Genomic DNA, 24,824 nt, shown 5'->3' with positions numbered 1-24,824 from the left:
ATTTGAATTAATCACAGTGATAGCTATCTAATCTCTGCACGGCCTGGCGCCATTGCTGTTCCCTCTAGGCCTCAGTGGCAGAGACTTGATTCCTAAGTGGTGCCGTGGGAAGTGGCAGAAAGTTCTAACAGGTAGGGCATGGTGGAGGCTGGGCTTCCCTGCCCTGAGGGGAAGGGCTGCTTCACTGTGCCCTTGGCCATGATGTGCACCAAGATGCACCATGACAAGGGCCACGACGTATGTGGTGACATGTGCCTTGACATGCAGTGTGACTTGCACCATGACATGCCATGATGTGCAGCCTTGCCACAGCCCCAGAAGTGATGGCTCAATGTGATCTTGGCCTGGACCCTCCAAATCTGGGAGCCAAAATGCATCTTTTCTCTTTCTAAATTGATTTATCTCAAGTATTTGTTGTTGTGCTGGAAAGCTAATGTACACAAACACTAATAAACAGTTTCATAATCTAGGGATTACTGTAATTCCTCAATATCCATGGCTGATCTATTCCAGGAGACACCAAGGTTACCAAAACGTTTTATGCTCAGGTGGTTTAAATAAAATGGTGTAGGATTTGCATATAACCTACAGATATTCTTCCACATCCTTGCAGTCCTCTCCAGGTTACCCATCAGAACTAACAATACAAAAACCATGCAAGTTGTCGTTATACTGTATGCATAGTAACAAAGACAGGAGAAGAGAAGCTGTTCTGTACAGGTGCAATTTTTTTCTTAATTATTTTCGATCTGGGGAGTGTTGAATCAGTGGACACTGACACTTGTGGATACAGAAAGCTGACTTGTAGTAACTCAAAAGACAACTTTAAATAATAGTTTTTGTTGTAGAGTGCCATAAATTCTTGTATTTTTGCTTACATTTTTTTCTTTGCAGTGCTGAGGGTCAAAGTCAGGTCCATGTGCACTCAGGCAAGTGCTCTGCCAGTGAACCCTATCCTTTGCCCTGAGCTTAAGTAGCTCAACAGAGAACTATCATACTGACGTAGTGTGGTCATTGTTAAAGGTGTGATTATGTCCTCAGTTGTTCCTTCCAAACATAAATATGGTAAGTAGGTTAGAAACAAAACAGACTTGTCAGCCATGTGCAATGGGATATTTCAGCTGAGCAAGAAGAAATGAGACATCTTCCCTGATGATCACAGCCAGTGTGTCAGCCAGCAATACCCACTTATCCTCAGATGGCAGCAGCGCAAGTTAATCAGCTCTTGTTTGTGTGGACAATGAGTAGATGTAAACTCCATTCATAGTGACCCTCAGGACAACAATCTGTGATCTGAATCCAGGCTTTCCTTCCTTTCAGTGACATGTGAATTGCATATCAGAAAGAAATTTGTGATACAACCGGCATTAAAATTAGATGATCTAGTTCTAAAATATCTGATTAATGATGATTTTGGCTTGAAAACAAAATACATCAGTGGAAGTTTAAATTGGTTAATAAAAATGCAGACATTTGGGATTACCTTTGAGAATGATGCTATAAAATTCCATGAATATCTCTGTAAAATCCCCAACTCCTTATTCCTTTGACCTTTCTAAGACTTACCATTGAAGTTACTGTAAAGTATATTCGTTCTGTGCAGTTCTTGAACTGGAATCAATTTCTTTCTTTCATGACAGTTTAAACACTTTCCCACTTTCTAGTTCCTGAAAACTCTTTTCTAACAATGCTCATGAAAGTTAGAGAAAACGGTTTTCTAGAAGCCATCTCACTTGCAGGAATTTATACTGCAGATGAAGTTGTTTGTTCACAATTCATTTTGTGTAGGAGGGCTTGCTGAGTGACCTTGGGCATGTTCCAGGCCTTTGGGGCTGTTTTCCTTGTGAAAACAGATGTCCCCATGTGGCACAGCCAGCCACTGTCACACCCACTTAGCAATGTCAACGTTAGAATGGAGTCTGCTCAGAGTCCTTGAGAAGATCTGCATAGTGGAGAACCAAGTCCTTTCCTTACTCTTCTTTTTCTTCTTTCTTGCCTCCCCTAACCCCCACTTCTTATTTCTCCACTCTTTTCAAATAGAGACACTAACAGAAATGTGGATGGAGGCTGGGCATTTAGCTCAGCAGCACAGCACCTGCCTGGCAAGTGCGAGGTCGTGAGTTTGATTCCTGGTACCAGAAAAAAAAACAAAAACAAAACAAAACAAAACAAAAATGTGGATGCTTGCATGGTGTGCCTGATTGGAAATAGCCCAAATATTGGGAAATAAAAGTCAAGACAGTTATCCAATCCTCAAACCTGGATGTTTCCCAGTACATCATACGAGAAGCAATTTCTAAAGGTGGGCGAGGCAGTTATACTCATGTAGTTTCTAGGACAATGACACACTGAAAATTAATATTCCAATTATGTATTTAGGAATGTTGGTTTTATACAAACCAGAGTTGTAGCAATGATTGCTAGAACAAGTTATTACATTTCTAAAAGAAATAAAACCTCTACAGAGTTAGTATCAACCAAATAGATTAATGAGGGGTTGCCATCCTGCCCTTCTTCATGAATACATTCCAGAGCTTGTAAGGTGCCCTTACATCCTTGTCACACAGAGTGATTACAAATAAAGCCAAAAAAGAAAAAAAAAGGAAAAAGATCAATATTTTTCCCCTTACAGCATCTGATGCACAGACCCTTTGTCCCTTTCTCACATATTACAGAAGCTTCTCTCAGAGTCTGATGAGTTCTTTTTTTTCTAAAAAACAATCCAAAGATACTCATAATCAGGGGAAGACAATACCACTGCCATTTCCCAGTCATGTTAGGATGGTTTTAGTGTAAGTACAGCAATTATTTATTAAAGTAACACATGAAAACATGAATAAAATACCTATATGTACAAAGTGGCACGGTATGATTTCTACCTAATTCTCAATAATACACTTGCAAAGTTTCCCTGCATTAACATACTACAGAACAATAAATACAAACACTGGGTAATATAAGGACTCCAAGAAAGTGGAGGCACTTCCACAGATAAAGCGATCAGCCCCAGAAGCTTCAAACTTGACACCAGCCGGGGTCCAGCTCTCATGAAGCCCCCGAACCCACTCTCCTGGTAGGTCTCTTGAGGGGGAGTAATATGCTTTGTGACACTGTGAGGACTGGAGAAGCCTGCTGTTCTTTTGGATTCTGCCACTGCCTGTCATCTTGAGGTCACTTTACAGATTGATGAGGAAGAGCAGAAGTCAGGGCTGATTCCTGGAGATTCCTCCCACTGCTGGAACAGAGAAGCTGAAGATTAAGCCTATGAGCAACAAGAACAAGAAGACATCAGAGTCCAAGGAAGTGAGGAAGAAACAGAGGTGGGGAATGACCTGGAGGTGGTGAACATGCTGAGGGCCAGCAGCAGTTTTCTCTACACACAGTAGAGTCATGAGAATGCTTCCCAGGCTCTTTAGACTCAGTGTGCTTTCTGGAAACCCAGTCCTTGCCCTCCAGACCAGTCCCCACTGACATCGGAGCTCCAGACTCTGCTGTCACCTCTGTGACTTACCACAATGCCAGGCTGGCAGTATGGGGGTCATTATCATCCTGAACTCCCCTCGTGGACCTGGGATGTGGATGGGATGGGATGCAGAGGCTCACCTGAGCCTGGTAGAGGATGATGACATGGTGTTCTGGGGACAGTGGCACCATGGTGGAGATGAGTCCTGGCCTTCTCATGATGTGCATGGTGGAAAAGTTCCTTTAATAATGGTGGCAGCTCTGTCTCCTGACAAGGGGGACAGCTGGACCCTGGCTGCTATGGCCTGGGGTGGCCACTGGGATTTTTGTCAAGTCTCCGACCTCCTCCAGAGCACGGGTGGATAACACACACTCCAGCATGTGTGAGAGCAGTGTGAGTCTGGGGAGACAGTGGGCCAGGCCCTCCCTCAAGCACTAGACTCACTTCCTGCTGGGGCCAGCTCTCAAGATGAACCAGTGACTTATGGATGGCATTCAGGAACAAGAGGAATCAGTGCTTCCTTGCAGCTAGAGACACCCTGGCAAATGAGCCCCCGACCCGCTGCACCTGCTGGGCCCTCTGCACAGAGCTATATCCTCAGACCAGTGCTTTCTAAGCTCTGCACAGGTGCATTTGAAGATACCTAACCAGCCAGAAACTAATAGTTCACAATATATAATTACACGAATTGTAATGCTGCAGGATTATTTTTAGCCTTTTCATCCTGTCCTTTGTATACCACCCAGTACCATAACTCTTTATCTTTTGGATATGTTGTTCCTTGTGGCTGCAGAATCTTTCTTTGCCTAGATTACTTTAAGAAAAATAATTCTGTAAGTCTCAGCTTACATACCATATGTAGGAAGTTTGCCATTAAACTTCTGTGGCCATGTCTGTCTTCAGATACCATTATCTTTTCTTTTACCACATTACACTAAAATGGCTTTCTTTTTGTGTGTCCCTCTGAGGTCCAGTTCTGTGTGCTCTTTGAGGACCTGTTTGTTCAGACCATTTATTGGCACCAATAAGAAAGCAATGTACTTTGCTTCTCTATAGTTTTGCAGAGAAATTCTAGCCTTGACCATTTAAAGTGATAGCAAATGATATTCTCAGCTGTGCTATCTTTTCCTCTCCTTATCCTGAGAACTGATCTCAGAAAAAGAGAACAGACACACTTTCTTCCATTGATGAGCACTAACATATGTAGAAATACAAATAACAACTGCATTTCACACCTTTGATTCTAGTGGCCTTCAAAATTTATCATAAGTGATTTCATCCTGAACAGCTATTTTGAGGGTGGTGCCAGCTCTTCTGAGGAAGGAATCACTTTTGTTCTCATAGCTGAGACCAAAGAGGATTACACAGAAAAGGTGTAAGTTAAAATAATCATTATTTTACTCTAAGACAACTGTGGTTATTATATATAGCAGTAGGCAGTGAAATGGTGTATTTTCTGAAAACTTTATCCACCTTCCTATTGTCAATGTAAAAGTGGCAGAGATTCTAGAATGCATCTGAGTTAATGAGTCAGTAACAATCATGTTCATACAGTTTTTAAAATGTTTCCTCATTTCTGTGCAGAACTTCATGCTCCGGGCAGATACAGTTTGTAGAAAGCAGGCCAGACATTGTAAGTATTTTGGAATTCCTGTCTGCCCTGACAAATCACATTAAGTATAATTCTCTGAACAAAATAGATGATCAATAAATGAAGCAGTTGGCATTAATTATATCTACGGTCTTATTTTGATTGTTCCTAGTTGATTGTGTCTATGGTTGCTGTAGAATATAGATTCAAAGACTTCATTTCTTTCCTTAAACCTTTTAGGCCTGATGAGTACATTCCTACTCACTCTGCATTTCTGCATCAATAACTGATTCCTACTGCACAGCTTAAAAAGGAACTACTCACAAGTTCTTTATTTCCCAGTACAGTGGTAGAACTACATATTTTAAGACAACTAGCTAGTGGAATTGACAGATGTCAAACTTATTTCCTCCCATTACATTCTGATCTTTACTCTTTAGAACATGCTTATATAATCCCAAAATTGCACAGGGGAAAGCAAATATTATTAGCTCTGAAAATCAAAAGGCATGAAATCAGAGGTTAAGAATAATTTTGAAAACATGAAAATGGAAATGAATGGCATTGGACAATAATTTATTGCGTTGAACTTGTTTGGGTCAGCACTATGTCTTTTCTACTGCACAACTTATTCTTCTTTGTTTTGTTTTTCTTCTACAGATGAACAGAGGACATTTGTCTTCCTCCAAGTTGGGCGATGAGCATCTGCACATTGAACAGTTTGGTATCCAGAAGGCTTTCCTTTACCAGACACTGGGGTACGGAGAAACCAGAACTGGTTACGACCTGCCCAGGATCTCCACATCCAGGTACCTGTCCTGGCTCCTCAAAGTGTGCAGTACAAAAGGGTGGCTGACACCCAGGTTCCTTTCTTTCTAGTCTGCCCTAAGTTTCTGATTAAAGAGGGATGACATTTGGATAGAGTGTGTACATCTGGGCCACAGCCCCTGCCTGTCTTCTGCTACTCTGTAGGAAGTATGGTGGGCACTATTTATCCAGCAAGCAACTGCTGAGTGTCTGACAGACCTGTGTTGGTAGCTTCATGGTAGGCACCCATGGTGGACAACAGCGACACCCTTACTCAGGGCCATTTTCCTCAGAAAGAGAACCACTGTGGTCAGGTCAGTTTGTGGCATATAAGTATTGACTGGTTCTTGTTTTCTACCATTCGCTTGAAAGGAGAAATTCTTTTGTAGGTTCTATAAAGTATCACACATTAATTGTAAAAGCATTCAATCAGTGTATCTTAGAGTAACTAACAACAGAAGAAAATTTCCCAACTCAGTTCTAGGAAAGAGAAAGACAATTCCATGCTGAATGATTCCAGTGCAGGCTTGAGACTGACCCGAGCGGTTTTATTGAAGTAAGAAAAGGCATTTCCCCTGCCTGGCTCTTGGGTAAGACATGGGATAATAACAATGATTGTAACCAAGCTTCTGAAATACATTGATTATTGATTAGCAATTATTATTAAAAGATTAATCCTTTCATCTCGTTGATACCTAGAGGTTATAAGCACAAAGATGCCTCTGTGACCAGTTGGGTAGGAGAAGTCCCAACTAAGACTGCATCTTTGGTCACTTTCCTTATGGTGTTTTGTGACAAGTCCATAGTTCCTGAATCTGCAGAGAAAATGTGTCCTGGCATGGTCCCTAAGGAAACAGGCAGTACTTTCTACCCAACTCCCCTGGGCCCTACCCTGAGTCAGCCTGGGGCTGTGGTGTGTAGCCTTACTTTCTGGCTTTTGTACTGTAACCTTTTCTTATAATAAACTGAAAATTCACACACTTTGTCATTTGGGTCCTACATGTCATCATTAGCTATAGGACCTTGTCTAACTAGCTGGCACTGCTGGTGTGTGTTCACTGACCCAGGCAGGCTACACTTACAAGGAAACAGGAAAGCAATTCATGTCATTCCTCAGACAGGATGGGCAAGTGGAAGAATTTTCTACAACCTCAAACATTCATTCTCTGGCAACTGTTCACAGAGCTTGTTTTTAGATAGACAGTGATTTCACTGACACTAACCATTAACTTCTCAGGTTTTAAAAATTATTAAATAATCTAAGGTGCAACTGGCTAACAAAACAACATGAGTGACAATTCAAGAGTGGAATGAGGACACTTACGTATTCAGTGCCCGGTGTAGGCGGATTCTTCACATGCTCAGTTCTTGGTCTTCTCTGCCACACAGCGCTCGCCTAAGGACAGAGAGAGGCTTTGATCTAGGGACTCAGAGAGTGGCTGAGGAGGAAAATCATGGTTCTTGATTTAGTTTTTTGTTTGCCAATGATGGTCAAATTCTGCAATATAGTCATTAGACCTACAATTTGCCTCTTATTACAGTCTGGAAATTCATCATCCAAATGCATGCTCTTGCTCTGGCCAGCAGCCACTTTCCTCTGAAGAAGTCATGCTAAGTTAGCCCTGGGAGGTGAGGGCAGTGACACGGTGACACCGTGGTAGCAGAGATGCCCTGGGGAATGGGTCATTGCCTTTTGTTTGGTGCATGAGTTGGAGCCACCGAAGCAAACATGTGTCCTATGTGTAAAGTGCATTGGAGTCAGGGAAGGCTCTTCTGTTAAATACATCAGTGAGAGCTCTGGGAAATGAGCTGCAGACCAACATGAATGCTTCAGGGACTACAGGGCAGCACAAACTGCAGCCATATTCTGTCCCCCAATAAAAAGATGAATCTGCTGCCCTCGGATGACAGAAACTACAAACCCCTCTACTGTCTCTGTGCCACTGAGTGTGCAAAAAGAAAGTCCCTCCCCTTCTTTGGGAGGACCAGGCCTCAGCATCAGGCCTATCCTGTAAAAATAACATTGGTTTAGAGCTCTAGGTTTTGGAATCCAGGTCATCATGAGCTCCAGCTTTTATGTGCTCGTGCCTGGGGAGTCTGCCTTCTTTGGACTCTGTGGATGTCACTGGTCATGTGCAGGTCACAGCAGTGATAGACAGTGCCAGAGACCTATGAGGACAAGCAGGACACCTTGTCCTGTGCTTCTTAGGTCCCACCTCTGAGAAATGCTGAAAATGGCCTGGAGGTTCTCCCAGCCCTGTTGCACTATAGCCTGTGTTCCCTGTTGTTGATTTGCAGCAGGGAAAGCACAGCTGGGGACCACAGGCTGAAGCCCAGGTGGAGGAGTAAGCAGAATGAGCTTCCATTCACCCCCGGCATCTGCCTGGAATCATCTAAAGCAAGTCATAATAATGGGAAAATTATTTCAGTTCCTAATACCTCCCTCAAGTTCTCCCTGACCAGGAGTGGATAAACCGAGAAAGGTGCGGTAGCAGGATGCCCTCAGCAGTGGTTATAACGATGATATCTATTGCAACAGCAGGTGAAAAACATGCATTCTGGTAACAACAACCAAAAGAAAATGGACCAAATGTCAACAGTGATTGTGTCTGGGCCGTTTCATGGGTAACCTAAAAAGTCTTTTGTTTTCTCTATTTTTTCTATTTTCAACCGTGAATAATGTGTTTGACTATTAAAATGGTAGTTTAAATCATAAAGAAATAGTGTGTCTCAGTAATGCACAGAAATTTGCCAAATTAAGACTGAGTTAAGGGAAGGGAAGACCAGTGACAGCCGGGCAGCAAGGAGGCCAAGGTGGAAAGGCAGCATGAGCTACCCCCAAAAGTGGCTGTGTGGATGGATGGCTTTGTCAGTCTGCATGTAATTTGATCATTTTCACTTTTGTTCATTTTTTTAAAATAAGCTTTCTTTCTAAAAAGAAATACTCAAAAAAGAGTAATTACCCTAATATGCAAGACAGTGTGCTAGTGACTCCCTAAAAGTAGGTGGTCACCTGGATGATTGATGGTTGGTAGGGCAGGTGGATGGGATGGTGCCAGGCAGGGATGCCCCTTTCTCCTCAGCGGGCCAGGGTCCGTGGGGAGGGAGGGTGAAGCCCGGGGAATCCACGGTAGGAAATGGTTCCTAACAGACATAGCATGGAAGGCCAGCACACAGACACCCTGAAGGCTTGACCTAATCCCAGGATACAGGAATTCAGAATTCATCACAGGTCTCTAAGCAGAGGCATGGAGTGACCAGTTCAGATCTGCATGCTTTTGTTCCAATGGTTCAAAATCTAGCAATTTTTGAAACTTTATTCAGTGGCATAGTGTTCTTTTTCTTCTTTTGTGTAATTATGTATTCTCTGAGCAGTTTTCTTTGTAACTTTATAGCCTTACGTATTAAAAGTGAAATAATATACATAAACTTTTTGAGATGTCGGGTGAGAGCACTTTAAATGCCTCACATTACTCATATATTCTGCCATCAATGAAGGTGGTGTTCAACTTGGTAAGATGTCTTAATAAAGCCAGGTGGCATCATGCAGGTTTCCTGAAGGAATCCCTTGACCTGCCACATTCAGCACACACATTTTTGTAAAACTGTATCCTTATTACACACTTGGGGCTTTCTCTTTGACATTACAGAAACTCAGAGCATGTCTGGGCTACATTTTCAGCAGAAAGAACCCATCTCAAGCAGGCAGAGAGTATGGCTGGATTGGCAGTATGACCTCACTGGAGGGGGAGAACTCTGGGTCAAGGAACCATCTTTCCAGGAGAGAGGATTAAGTCCGACCTTGGCTCCCAAGGGCTGCTAGAAATCCAGACAATTTAGCATCCGCTGTCATTCCTGAGACCCAGCAACTGCAGAGGTCTGTTTCCTTGGAAACATTGTTTATTTCCCACTACAATGAAACTATTCATTTCGAGACAAAAGTCTAGTTTCTACATTGAATAAATGACTATTCCAGAGACTTGTGACAGCAGAAAGCGCAAACGTCTTGGGGCTACTGACTTGCGCGCATTCATTGACAATATTTTTCTTAGATTGGAACCAAATAAGATAAATTGTAACACTCATTGATTCTGATTGTTCAGATACTTGTTCTATCAAATTGTTTCTCTATTTTAAAAAGTGTAAAGATATTTATATAGGTGATAGTAGAAAAATTGGACTAAACCCGTGAACTTATGTGAAACCTAATCCTTTCAGGTTTTGTTCTAGTTATATTTTAGGAAAAATGTCAGTATTGGCCCTGAGATACCCGAATAAAAATAACTTTAACAGTGTAACATCTGTTAGGTGAGCATAATTTTATAAGCAAAATACATTTGAATAAATTTTGAAAGGGAGCAGGAAGAGCTGGGTTTGAGAATATTCAAGGGCTATGCAGTCTTGTTAACAGTGGACTTTAGTAAGCACTGTGGTGATCCCAGTGCCATTTGGTTATTGCTATGCTTGAGGTTATTAATTCTTGGCTATTGAAATCTGCTCTGAATCCTCGTCTTCAGCCTCGTTGTATCACCATATAGTTTTCATGGTAATTACCTGGTAATCACCTCTCAGAGGTTTTTTTGAGCTTGGCAGAAACAAAAATACCAGTGAATCTGTCTTGCTGTTTCTACAATATTTCCTCCTTAGATTTGTGACTAGGAAGGACAAGAAGCTTGGAGGGCCAAGGCTCTGTTAAGATCCCATCCTGGTCCATCCTGGTGGGAACCATTACTGAAGAGTCTGCAGTGCATTTTGCAACCAAAAACCATGTGAGGATCCATGGGGGTTTTGCCTGAAAGAAGCCATGATTCCAGTGTCTTGGGAGACTTCCTAGCGGTGAATGGAAGACAGGAGGTGGCCCCCAATTGCAGCCCCTTCTCAGGAGAGTGCTCACAAGGACCCTGAGGGAGCCAAGGGCTCAGGCCTCTCGGTGACTGAGCCCGGGTCCTCCAGAGCTGACTGAGGTCAGCCACTGTGGGCTGCTGGACTGCTCCCTGCCTCTTCCCACCTGGGAGGAGAGGTGGCCACTTGGTCAGGGTAGTAAGGACCTGGGGGAGCCTGGCTCCTAAGGGTTTCTAGTGTGTGTACCAGTGGGGTGGCTCATTGTGCCCAGCTTTCCCATGAGAAGCAGCTCTGGGCCTCCACGGTTAGGCTGCAGGGGGTTTTCAGGAGGAGCACCTGCCTGCCTGTCCTGGGACATCAGGCCACACTCAGCCCTGGGTGTCTTGCTCTTAATCTAGATATTACTTACAGCTTTTTGTTTTGCATAATTGCTTTTAACTATAAGAAATATTATAATGCAGTTTGTCATCCTTTAGCTCTCATTTTATATAATCCTTTGGGGGACTAGTTTGTGTAAATAAAATCTGGCTGAACTGAATGTTATAAACATATTAATGTAACTGGATATTAGACTTAGAGCTACTTGGCTTATTTGGTAAAATTTATAATTGCTTTAAATTTATTTCTTTTGTGATATCAATGTTTTAAATATCTGGTATACTCAAGAAAAAATTCTGTGCTTTTTTATTTTTAAAACCTCTTTGGTATCTTTTTTTATTGTTCTTGATACAAATATAACTCATACTAATCATATCTGTACTTTGAAAGTCTTTTATATTTGAAAACAAATAAACATAACACAAATTAGAAAAAAACACAGATTTTAGCAATGGGAAATTGTGATTATCTTTATTGAGAAGCTCAATTAAAATTGTATAAAATGATATGGAACATGACTTACACTTTAATGGATTAATGATGTGATATAATAAATATTGCTGGTTCCAGCTGACTGTATGCAGCCATTACCAAAAATGAAACAAAGCAACAGTGATACTAAAAAGTCTATCAACAAGTCTGGCATTCTTTCTGCAACCTCTCCAGAACCGGAAGTGTGTCCAGCACTACCTGTTCCTTAGAACCCATCTATAACCCAAAGAAAAGCAACTTCAGAAGGCTAGATAGCCTAATGTCTTTATAAAATGGTATTTCTAAGGTTCCTATTTCCTCCATACAAAACCTTTCTATTTTTTGAGAGTTACTAATTGACTATTTCTAAAGAAGTTATGCTGTTTGATTATATTTCATGTGACAAATCCAAGGCTATAGTTAGATTTTAAAATAACCATTTGCCATCTAAACAACTGTGTAGGAACTCACCAGACTCGTGAGAAATTGTCTTGACAGTAAGCAGCTTCACACTCTCTTTGTTGGACTGTGGTCTGTTTGAAATGGAAAATACCATTAGCACACAGCATTAGTAGGGCGTCCGTTTCTTCACCTGAAAACCCGCATGCACTGTTCAGTAATTTCCACTTCTGGAATCAGAGCAATAAAGCCTCTTCCTCCATTGCAGTGGTGCCAGACTAACTCTGGAATCAATATTGCAGTGGGGGACGCTGTCACAGGGCCATCTAGCACTTGTCTACAGCTCTGAATTATAAGAGGGAGATATGGAAATGCTCCTAAGCCTGTGGGATCAGGTTGGGTTCTGGGGCTCTTCCTGTCCACTTGTCCTGGACCCTACACTACAGTGCCCAACCTGTCTGTCACCTAGGAGTTCCCACTTCACCGTTCCCACACACAGCCAGTTTCCAGCCCTTGTGTCCTCCCCCCCCCGGGGGGACATCTCAAGAGCTCCCATTTCTAATTCAGAGTGGTAGGTGCTCAAGGGCTGTTATTTCTAACGCTCACAACCTGATAAGATACAAAACCACTTATATAAATGCAGACCACAAATGCAGGTCAGTAAGATTTAACCATAGCATTTGTTTTTGACATGCAAACAATGATCACGTTCTTCACAGCACTTGGTGGCAACAGTTGCTTGGATTGCTCACGGCTCCTTGTCTGCTTTTGTAAAGTCTAAGTAGAAACCATCTGCTGCTCAGGTAGAGCCACTCAGAGCCAGCTTAGGGACAGGCATGACTTTTCCTAACTGTGATAAACATGCTGGGAATGTCACTGGGAAAACTATTTTAAAACTCTAGGCATATGTTCTATGGAAGCTTCTTTCTTAATGTTCCATTTTAATTTTCCCCCTCATCCTACCATTTCATCTATACCTAAGAGTAATCTTTTTTTTAGCTGTTGGAATTTCTCTGTTCAATACCGAGAACTCTTAGAAACAGCCAAACCCCTGACAAACAGTCTCATTTTCCTTTTTTCTCCCTCCCTCCCTCCCTCCCTTTCTTCTCTTCCTCCTTTCCCTCCCCCCATTTGTCTCCACCCTTCTTTCAAAAACAGCACAAAAGATAACTACAGAATTAAACACTTTTCTCTATGCAAACTGTGAAGTCAGAGTGGCTAGGAAAAAAGGAATGCCTTACTTACTGATCACTTCCGTTTTCCGGAGTGCCTAGAAGAGGAGGTAGTGGTTATGAGAACTGCAGGGAGCTAGGGAGCTAGAAACCTGGCCCACCTCTCTCTGCGGAAAGTGCTCCCACAGTAGTTTTAGTTTTCCTGTTTCCCCATAAGAATTCTGCTTCCCTTTATACATTGCTCTTTCTCAGCACACAAATGGACAGTTGTTGTGAGTGGTGAATGTGGTGTAGATATTATTTCTAATTGCACTTTAAGACCACTGATTCAACTTCTCAAAAGTATCTTGCAAAATATCACTGAGGTTGTGTGGTGTGCTAAAAAAATAGGTAAATGTTTTAACTGAAAAAAAATTATTACAGTGAAAGACATCTGGTCCTTAATCCCATTCAAAATACTCCCCCGCCCCCAGCACAATTTTCCTATCTCTTACCACCTTCTGAAGCAGTTCTGGAGGTACTCTTTCCTGAGTGTCTTAGTGCTGTCCTGGCTGCCTTGATGTCCTGAATCAATTCAAAATATTTACATTTTATGAGGTAAATTTTTTAGGGGGAGGACCAGAGGCAGAAGTTGCACTATGCCAGACGTGGTGAATATTGTGGATGAGGATATGCCATAATATGTTTATAAATCTGCCTTTCAGTTGGATGGAACTAGGAAACAGCATTCACTGTATTTTTGATCACACCACCTAAAGACACTCATGAAAGAGGACTTCCATAGCTGTTTCAGAAAGTGGCCAGAACCATGGGAAAATGTGCTTGAAGTGAGGGAGAGCATCTTGAAAGAGATTCATGGCAATGTGTCTTTTACCATAATAAAATTTTAAAATTTGAACCTTCACCATATATTTTGATCATACTGTGTTATGACTGAAACTACTCATTCATGTAATCTGCCAGGCTGCTTCTCAAATGTCTGGGAGGAAATGCTTGGATTTAGACTGGGGAACCAGGATGCCTCAATCTGCACACAATTTGGCCTCTCTGCAGTGGGTTTTGATGGTCAAGCACTGCCTTGTGTTAACTGAGGTGTGTGATAGATTAAGGTGTCCATTGTGAGGCTCCTGAGAGCATCCATTCTACACAACTCCTGTCTCCTGGGTCATATTAGATCTTGTCACTGGAATATGCCCTTTGAATATAACTCTCCTGGCTTCGACCATTCTGGACATTTAATTCCACTAACATTTTGTCTGCTTCTATTTTTGTTACATTGATTGAGACACTCAATCTTGGCTCTTAATCCTCAGGAGTTAAGCCATGGCACCATGTGCTGATTATGGTGGGGTCTAGCCTTATCTTCTATTAAGCAGTAAGGCTGAGCATTTTAAAAATTTCTGTATGTGTCAAATACAATATGACCAGTGATGATCATGACCCTGTTTTAGATTGGGCTGGTAGGTGGGCATTCCTGTTGTAATGTTTTTCCCTAGGGTCCTGTAATGACGGAGTCCTTAGCAGACTGGCAAAGTCAGAGATCACCGGCAGCATACCCACACAACATGCTTGCTTGGGGTAAAGTCCAGTCCACCATCACTGTTATCCAGATAAATTTCGTTTCAAACTGAAATCTCAGAGTCACATTACCTTCCAGAGAGCAGAGTGGGTTTACTAATTTTCTGAACTTAATGAAGCCTTGCCCACAAACTTGAAGAGTGATTAACTGTGGGTGTTTAATGGTGCTAATTTAATGATATCAATATTATAAATTCAGTTTGGAAAACAAAGTTAACAGTAATCACATAGACTTGGCTAATTATATAACTTCCAAACTTGGTCTTAAAGCACTATATGTCTTAAGAGTAACTCTCCATAGTGGTAGGAATTTCATACACCCATAGAGTTCTCTTTGATAGAAAATGTCAACTTTTCAAACAACACATTTTTGAATCTTCTTGTGCAAAGCAAATTTTTCAAGACAGGATATTTTTACAAACAGATTTAGCATATTAACTTTTACCTATCCTATATACTCATCACCCACAGTTTCAATTTGGATGGCTGATTTTCCATTAAAAAAAGATTTGTGGTATAAAATCTTAAAAAAATTAACGTGATTTATAAAAATGCTATTTCCTCTCTGGAAACTGGTAAGAAAACATATTTCAGACCTTATTAAGAAGTATCCTCACTCACTCTCACAGGAAAAGACACATATTTGTTTTCCTATTTTCTCCCTTGAGCTAAATGAGCACTGCTGCTTGGTCCCTGACTTCTTCCACATTGTCACGATCAAGCATGAAGGGTTCCTGAGACCCGGCATCGCTGGCCCAGCAGCTGTCATTAGTGTCCCAGGGCCCACTGTCCACAAAGTAAGCAAAGTATCATGCAGCAGAGGTGCCTTATTAAAATACATGTGTTTTTACCTTTATGAGACTTAGATAGAATTTTGCTAGTGAAATATTTAGAATCAAAGTAGAGAAAGGAAAGATGCTATTATGCTGGGCACTGACCCACACAGCAAGGGCTTGGAAAGTAGGAGGTGCAGTGTAGTGTTGGTAACATGTGGGCGGGGCTAGGAGGGATCATAAGGGAGCCCCCCATAAAGAAGTAATTATATTATAATATGTGAATTATATAATCTTTTTTTTTTTTTTCTGGTACTGAGGATTGAACCCAGGGCCTTAGCCCTGAGCTACATCTCCAGTCCATTAAAAATTTATTTTCAGACAGGTGTGGATAAGTCATTAGGTTTACCTAGGAAGAGCTTGAACTTTCCATCCTACTGCCTCAGCCTCCTAGAGGGCTGGGATTCTAAACCTGTGCCATCATCAGATTTTGTAGGATTGAAATTGAAGGGACCATCCCTCCTGCTTGAAGTAGTGGTATGTTATCAAATGATACTGTAAATTGGTAGAAGAGCTGGAACAGTTAGGGAAGGTGGGGATAGGTTATAGAAGGTGACAGGTGGGCTGGCCATCCAGGAAGGGCCTGTGGGGAGGTGGCAAGAACCATGGCACAACATGGTGCCACCAGGGCAGCTGTGGCTCTGGAGACCCACCTGGAGGGCAGGTAGCACAGATCCTCCTGTGGTAGAGGGGACACTGGTTGAACTGCCAGCTGAGGAGATTCAGGCAAAGCCCTGAGCAAAGTGGAGCCAAGGTACCCGAAAGAGAAAAAATGGCAGAATAAGGGCCGAGAGAGACAGGAATGCAGTCAAGAGTTTCATTGATAAGAATGTACGGATACTGGCTCATTAATTGTGACCAACACACTATAGTAACTTAAGCTAAGAACAGGGAAGTTAGGCCTGGTATATAAAAATGCTCCTCGTCTTTGCAAATTATCCATAAATTAGATCTATTCTAAATCTAAAGAATATTCTAAATTAAAAGAATCTATTTTAAATAGGAACTGTATTTAAACATAGAAAAACTACAACACAATCATGGAAGATGCCTTCACCAGAAGAAGATGAGCCTTCAAGGTGGGAAGGTGAGGCACAGAGCAGCAGCTCTATCCTCAGGCTCCTGAGCTTAGTGCTTAGCAAGCCCTCCTTCTATGCTGTTACGTGGAAATGGAGTACAAACCTTCCTGACAGACCGGCATGCCATCTGATGCCCGCTTGTCTACCATATTCCCTTCACCATCCACAAAGGGCCTGCTTCATTAACAAGAATTCCCTCACACTTAATATCTACCCAGAGTACTTACATGCACCAGCATCTCTGGCTTACTCTGCCTTCTCCTGTCTTTGTGATTGAGCTATTGTATGCCATTTATTTTTCTCCATAGAATCACTCTCTCCGTTTAAGTGTGTAAGTTCAAGTTTAGTCTGAGCAGATACCCATTCCCCTTTCAGAAAAACAAAACAAAATAAAATAGTCACCTACCTGAGTCTTTCTTCCAGCACATTTGATACAAACCCACCAGAACAAATACTGAGAGGGTTATAACAATCAAAACTATGACAACCGGCAAAATGATACCTAGGAAATATGGAGACATTGATAATTAGCATGGTGGCTGGATTTCATGTAGATAGTTTCTGAGCAAAAACATGCTTGCTTTCTGCTTTAACCATGATTCTAATTATTATATTTTAGATGAAGCAAGTTGATCTGACTCATGGGTTTTGCTCTTGTGCCATTTCTGAGGTGTCCACTTGATGTCAGTCTTGCAGCCTTTCTGAAACACCTTCCACCCTAAGAGCCATCACTCCCTCTGCCTGGGCCTGAGGAGGACAGCCTGGTGAGGCAAGGACACCCCCAGATGACAGTGAAGCCACATTCACACATGGTGCTCCACAGGACTTCATGTGAAGCTACTGGAAAAGAAGCATAGCCCGCTCAGCACTGCTCTAGTCCTAATGTTGCCTTTCCAAAACACTAGCAAACATTTTTTCTGTGACACTATTTTAAAACTAGAAAAGACATAACATGACATAAGCAGATAAAATTCCCACAGATTGAACAACACAGTTCAAGAGGGGTGTGTGTGTGTGTGCGCTCAGGGTATTGCTGTGATTAACGTACAGTAATTTGTTTCTTTTTTTATTACGAGGAGGGTTTCTGTTTTCTTAAACAAATTCCCTTTCTTCTCTGCTAGTCATTTCTCCACTTGACTATGTCTGAGGACAACAGAGAGGCCAGGATGGGCACAGGGCAGGGAGACAGGAGGCCAGGCCATGCTTGGTTAGTGTCACCTCTGTGTGCATCTATTTCTATGCTCACTAAGGGGCCAGAGGGGGTCTCCAGTCACCGTGGGTGGTCTGCATCTCTACAGTCAGGTCAGATATTTGTCCTAAGTGCATGTGCTGCTTTCACACCAGGCCTTGTGTGGGGTTGTGGCTCCCTCTCCAGGTGGAGACCCCCGAAACAGCAGGCCAGGCATTCTTGTGCTAATTTGTTTAATGAGATAGCTTTGCTGAAATCCAAGATCATCTTTATGACTGCAGCTTCATATATACCCATCTGGTTCTCAATTGATAAGCAAACTGAATGTTCTGTGCCTGTCTTAGCATGTGTATATGTGTCATGTAACACACCCGCTGTAGCTGAAATAGACTGTTTCTTAAAGGGCATTGTTAAGGTAAAGATGTCAAGGTGAAAGGTCCCATTTTTGTGTACTTTATTTATGTAAGATATTTAATGGCCAAATAAAGATGGAATATTTGCAAGGTGTGCAGCATGGTGGTTTGGCGCAGTTCATTTGTAGAGAAGTCTCTATATGTGCACTTTGGCTTTTCTGAAACGTGCTGCCTGTCATCCTGAGCCCTTGATGGTAACTGCTTAGTACAAATGCAAGAGAAAAAAAATCACCTAGATGTATTAATTAAAATTAGATTCACAGGAAATTCTCCAAGCAGGCAGCTATTGCACAGGATTAGAATGGAGCTGCAGGCTCAGTGCAGTAGAGATAAGTGTCCTGTAAGTCCTCCCTTCACCGCCTTGTCCCGAATCTCTACTCTAGTCCCTTGCCAGAGCTACTGCCAGGAATGGAGATGGGTTTGTTACTTACTGGAATAAGAGGGGCTGGGTGAAGAAGAACTTGGACTTTTTCCATCTTCCATCCCTGTTATTTTAAAAAAGAAACAAACAAGTCACCTTTGGTTGTTATGAACCAGTCCTCATACTTCTCCCTTTACCCCAGTAGAACAAGATGTCTGTGACCTATAGGCTTGATGATTCAAATGCAAACATTTGTTCCAAAGGAGGTCTGCTTTGAAAGTGGAGCTGAGCAAGGTTTCCTGGAGGAGGACATACTGTGCGGCGCGAGTCTCCACTGAGATGCACAGAGATCGTACCTTGAAACTGTGAGATGTTCTCCGACGTTAGTGTGAAGGGTACCACAGTGGATTCAGAAGGTGGTGGATCTCGCTGTTGGGTGCTAACTATAGAAAAAATCACAAATCCAAGTCAGACTTTGGTATTAACTCTTCAGGTTGGACTATTTTTTGCACATTCAAGCAGTTTGCTTTTCTGAAGACCTGGGAAAACTATGTGTTGATGAATAATAGGATAGATACAAGGGAAGCAATGAACTGTAAGTGCCTCTATTCCTTGTGGAAAGATGGTTCAACCTGAAATCACATGACCTACATATCAGCTTTACATCTTCATGAAGTGGCCAAGAAAACCCACATCACTTCTCTTCTCTTACAGTCAGGATAGCCTTCTCAATGAGTTTTTTTTTTTGTGAGATACAAATTTATGCAAAAAAGCCTTTGAAATGTCATGTGTTATAACTTTGGGAGAGAGTGATTTTCTCCTTTGCACATACTTAGAATGGGCATGAATGCACAGGACTTGGGCTTTTATAGTATTTTCAATGAGTGAGTAGAAAAGTTTGCACTGAGGGTTTTGTTAGAATGCTTGCAGGCAAATCGAAGACACCCTCATTTTCATCCTCACAGTTTGATAGCTGTGTCCATGATGTGCTTCATCTAGAATAACTAAAGTGTGCCTAAAAAGTGTGCCACAAGGAAAATATTGTTAACATTTTATTAACAGTATTATTTATTTAGCATTTGCTATCTTCAACCAGAGGAAGTAACTAGAAATTACAAATAAGAGTTTGTTATTCAAAACTTCCACATCTCACTACACTTAAAGGACATACAAGTAATTTAAGGTTTTATAAGCTGATAGCACTTTAACTTGTGAGCTTGTGAACTGGGAATAAAATGTACTATGTATTTAGAAATTTTGGGAAGTGCATTCTTTGTGTTAGGTGAAGCGCTCAATGGTATCATGCCTGCTTGCCTCAGCTCAGGCACTGCACTGAGAGTTCCTCAAAAGCGTGGTTCTCCCTGGGCCCGCTCACAGCCCTGGCCATGGCTGGAGTGCAGGATGGGAAGCTACCTGCTCCATGGAGCTCAGAATCATTGCTTCTTAGGACTGTCAAAGCCAAATTTAATTGCACCAAAGAAAATGAAATTCCAAGACTCCCTAGGCCCCTTCCTTCCTTGCCACCCACAGCCCCGCACACTCCTCTGCAAGCTCATGCATTTCTGACATCTGTGGGGGAAGAATAATGTTTAGCGTCTGTACTGTTCTTGCCATGTGAAAGATCTGTGGGAGGAAGCTCGATTTATGCCCATAAGAACAAAGGAAAATGTCAGGCTAGCGTACTAAGCAAGCAAAGCAAGGAATATGAACTGGAAGAGTGGGAATGAGCTGAAACCCTGGCACTTTAGTTGCTTTTCCATGGCAAGCCCTTTAGTGTGGATGGGCATTCCCTCAGTTATGCTGGTAGAGGATGGAGTGGCTGACTAAACATTCAGTGGACTCGAATTTCAGGATTCCACCTGCTGCTTATTACTTTTTCTTTGGTAGCCCCAGACTGAGCACAACCTCTCTGGCTCAGATGAAACTCCAATCTGCCTTGTTGGAGCATGTTGACTGTTTATCCAGCAGTCACTGCTAATGGCCCATGGATCAGCAGCAGTCAACCCTTCCCAATGCAATGACTTAGTGAGCTTTGGGTGCTCCTGATGATGGCAAGTGAGAGAAAAGAAGAAACTTTCAATGAAACTTTCAAAAGGGAACTTTCAATGTTTTGTTTTACTTTTAACTGCAGGCCTCAGTAAACAAAACATTTCTTAATTCAACACACACATATTTCCCTTGATTATGTGTAATATCATATGCTGTTGCCTGTTCATTTTCTTTCATTTTTACAATACTGGTCATGGCTTCTATTAGTTACCCACAACTTGAGAAGCGCTGCCATTTTACATGATTATATTGTTGAAATGGTGGTACTTGGGTTGCTTCACAAACTGTGAGTCTGAAGCTACTCATTCTGTGACTATGATGGAGAGACTCATGTGGTCTGATGATCCGTGTGTGTTTGGTCCATCAGGATATGTCCAATATTTATCCTAGTTGTTCTTAGAAGCTGAAACTATGACTCCTAGAAGGATTTCATGTTAACCCACTACTAAAGTATAAACCCATAAGCTTGGCTGAGTTATCAGATAATTAGTTTGCAAATTAGAAAGAAGGAATTAAGAGGTGGGCACGTACGATATACAGATATCAGTGGGAGATTAGTGGAGGGGATGTGCAGAGTAACACTCCAGTGTGAGGCCGGTGTGAGGCCCCTGCCTCAACTCTGCCACATCCTTAACGATGTCCACCATTAGCAGTGAAACAAGTGCGTTTCACTTTGCTCCCCTTATGTTGCCCGCTTTTCTTTTCAATAGGGAGCTGTTTAATGTACCTGTCCTGAGGGCTCAACGCCATTGCATGGAGTGATTATTAATTGTTTTAAATGGTCTGCAAATAATTGGAATGGTCTCACTGCAACTTGATAGGTTCATGTTCCATTTCCACACAGAAATTTTCAATATTGACACAATAAATTCTTTTCTCCTCTTTAAAACACATTAATTGTGTGGCTTTTAAAAGAGCACACTCCATTGGCTTTGCTACACCTGACTTCTCAGGCTCCTTGATTGACTCCTTGATGTCTACCTCAATTACACCCTTGAAGGACCCCAGGGCTCAGCACTGCTCCTCAGCTCTAACTATCCTCGTTTATATAATTGATATCTCACTTGCTTTCAGGGTGTGAACAGCACCACTGCCCATGATCTTCCCACTTGTACCCACAACCCAGACTGCTTTCTTTAACTTCAGATTCGAAAGTTCAGATGCCTCCTGAGCAAACCATAAACACTTTAAATGCAATGTGTCTGCACTTGAACTTTTTTTTTTTTTTTTTTTTTTGTCTTTTTGAGATAAGGTCTAGCTCTGCAGTTCAGGCTGGCCTTGAGCTCACTTTGCAGCCAAGGCTGGTCTTGAACTTACAATGATCCTTCTGCCTCAGCTTCCCAAGTACTGGTATTACAGGCATGTGCCACCATGCCCGGCCATACTTGAACTTCTTTATCTGCAGTCTCCCCATTCCTTTTGGGGATAACACTTCCTTCAAAGGGCTCAGGCCAAAGCTAGATTTGCTTTTGTCTCTTTTTGTCCTCTCCCACCTGCCGTTATCACTAGCATTTGGTGGGTTCATGCCTCCCAGTCTGCCGTTTCCCTGGTCTAGGCTACTGTCATCTTGCTTCAGTATACATGTTCTCCTCCATACTGTCAGTTACACTTAGGAAACTGGGAATCAGGCCATGGAACCCTTGTACTCAAAACCCCAGTGACCCCCAGGCCACATGCAGAAAAAGCTGGCATCTTTTTGTGGTGCATCTTTTTGTGGTGCACAAAACCCCAAGGAATCTGCCAGACAAGCCTCTGCCTCAACTCTGCCACATCCTTAACAATGTCCCCAAGCACTCCCTGGATGCTCTCCCCGCAGGCTGGGTGACTTGCTGTCATTTTGCATTTCTCATCTTTTTAAGGACTTTTACACTGAGCACAGGTTTCAATCCTGACCACTGGTCTCCTGGTCTCCTGCACAGGGACCCCTCTCTGCTGTGCTGCCCCGATACCTGAGTCTTCTCCTTCTGAGAATGCTCATTACTTTTGAACTTACTGTTTAATTTTGTTATCATTTTTACTGGTTTCAGGTTATCTTTCCTACTAGAATATCAGATTCTCAGGGTGTCTGATGTTTGCCTCATGCTAGAACATGAGATGTCAAATGAGACATCAAGAAGTGTCTCTCTGAGTTTTCTCCATTGGTGAACAGTTTTGCCAGTTCAAATGATTACTGTTAAACACAGGGTGAATCCAGGAGATTGACTTTTCAGTCTTAATATCAGGATGGGTAGGTAGTTAAAATCATTGCTCAACTTTTAAAATTCATTTAATAATAACTAAAAAGTGGTGACTGACTCGGGGCCCAACATTACTTGTACAGAAAACAGAAGTAGCTGTTGCATTTAAGGCACTCACACTTCATTAGGGGGTGAAGTACACCCCAAAATTGGTCAATGCACTGTAAGAGAGAAAGAATGAGCCAAGCAAAACACCAAGGATCAAAATCAGGGAGATAGTTATTGTCAGTTAAATCTTGCATATAAGCTACTTTTAATAAGCAGGATTGGAGAATTTTAAGAATAGTATATGCCATAGATGAATGCAGTAGAAATAGGAAATGAGGATAGGTGCAAATGGAAGAAGCAAACCAAGCCCCTATGAGAATTAAGGTCAAGTCCCTCTCCAGCTGCCAGTGTGGCCATGGGAGTGACAGGTCCTAAACTCCAGGAGGAGGTCTGCTCTGGGACTCCACAAGCAGAGGGCATGGTCCATGCCACAGGGGTCTACAGCAGAGTGGGACTCCAGTGTTAGTGAATGCTGCATGTGGCTGGCATGGCCTTGAGTTGGGGAGGGAATGCATCCATACAATCGCTGCAGCTTCTCTAGCTCTGAGAATTTGGTTCTTGTCAGGATCTTCATTTTGTCATCACTGGTACACAGGTTCCCCATCCTCACACTGCCTGTCCATGTAACAGGCCAAATATGAAGTGAAGCTTTTCTCCTTCAAACAACGAAAACCAATTTCTACTCTCATAAGACCTCACCCTCTGACTTCAACAGTGCATTGCAGTGTGCACAGTAAGTTTGATCTCAAATGTCCTTCTCTTTGCTTTGGGCCATCCACGTGGCTAACCTGAGGTCATAATGGCCTCTAACTCAGGAATGGCTGTGAATGGAGATTCATCACTGTAGATTATTCTGTGGAAGTACATGCTGAGCGGGAGGGTGTGCCATGATTTATATCTAGATGTCCCTCTGTAGCCTCATAGGGTCATAGCTGGGACTTCTGGGGAGAGGTTGGAGTATGAGGGTTTATAACTGGCTTGCTGTTAGGAGGTAGGCCTGTGAAATAAGGCTAACCGATGGTGTGACTTGGAAAGTTTGTCTCCTTGACTCCTCCCATGACCAATTCCTGGCTTCCTTGTGGTCCTCAGTGCAGACCCTTCCACTTGGAGCCAGCTGACCATGGATTGAACTCTCTACAAAGTGCAAGCCAAAATAAACCTCTCCTCCTTTAAGTTGTAGGGTCAGGTATCTTATATACAATATACAAAGAATGAGTGAGACATTATGCTAATTACTTACACGTATTCTAATTCATTTCATTGTTTGGCAAACATTTTTAATTTCATGATTTTAAAGATGAAAGAGTGTGGCTCATAGATAAGGTGATACATTTGACAGTAAGAGGAAAAAGAGCTAAATGTAAGCTAAATATAACTCAAAATCCTCTCCTTTGTCTTTGTATTAAGCCATATAACCAACAGATTTTAAGCAAGTTCATCTTACTTGCTTAGGGTATTATTATCCATAAGATTAATGAAATTTGTTCTTAGTATAATGAAAGTTCTAGATAGAATGTCCTTACTCTCCCTGTCAATCTAAATATGGACATGAAATTAAAAAAAAATATTATTTTCATACCTTCATGGTTCCTTGTGTGCCAGGCATCTTTCCAATTATTATACAAATATCATTAATTCACCAGTAATTGCATTATTGTTTGCATTTTTGCAAAGTCAGAACTGAGGCTGAGAGATTATGGAATTGGCCCAGGTCCAACAACATGTTGGAAACAGGGCCAAGATTTCCCTGCAGGCTCTAGAGCCTGTGCCTCTATCATGAATCTCTTCCTCCACTGCTGTGTTTTGGGATGGATATGCTGGAAGGATGTGCCCCTTATCCGTGTGATGTGAGGTATAAACTGTCTTCAATGTCTGCCCCAAGGTATTCTTCCCGTCCAAACAAGTTGAACACCT

The 24,824-nt window shown here is 42.1% G+C and overlaps 1 protein-coding gene across 2 annotated transcripts in view; it reads right to left on the bottom strand.

Moving 5' to 3' along the window:
• Positions 1-2,355: 2,355 nt before the first annotated feature.
• Positions 2,356-24,824, bottom strand: part of Emcn (endomucin) — an 85,756-nt gene continuing 63,287 nt past the window's right edge. For both annotated transcript variants that reach the window (XM_005406259.2, XM_005406260.2), the window contains exons 6-12: positions 18,933-19,019; positions 18,647-18,700; positions 17,020-17,115; positions 13,197-13,221; positions 12,024-12,085; positions 7,186-7,257; positions 2,356-3,262 (exon numbers count right to left, since the gene is read on the bottom strand). In XM_005406259.2, the coding sequence (XP_005406316.1) occupies positions 7,223-7,257; positions 12,024-12,085; positions 13,197-13,221; positions 17,020-17,115; positions 18,647-18,700; positions 18,933-19,019 (359 nt within the window). In that variant the 3' untranslated portion in view covers positions 2,356-3,262; positions 7,186-7,222. The remainder of the gene's footprint in view (positions 3,263-7,185; positions 7,258-12,023; positions 12,086-13,196; positions 13,222-17,019; positions 17,116-18,646; positions 18,701-18,932; positions 19,020-24,824) is intronic.

Source organism: Chinchilla lanigera, unplaced genomic scaffold (assembly GCF_000276665.1).
Source record: "Chinchilla lanigera isolate Chin_1 unplaced genomic scaffold, ChiLan1.0 scaffold00095, whole genome shotgun sequence".
Classification (NCBI taxonomy): domain Eukaryota; kingdom Metazoa; phylum Chordata; class Mammalia; order Rodentia; family Chinchillidae; genus Chinchilla; species Chinchilla lanigera.
This window is presented reverse-complemented; position numbering and strand designations above follow the sequence as displayed.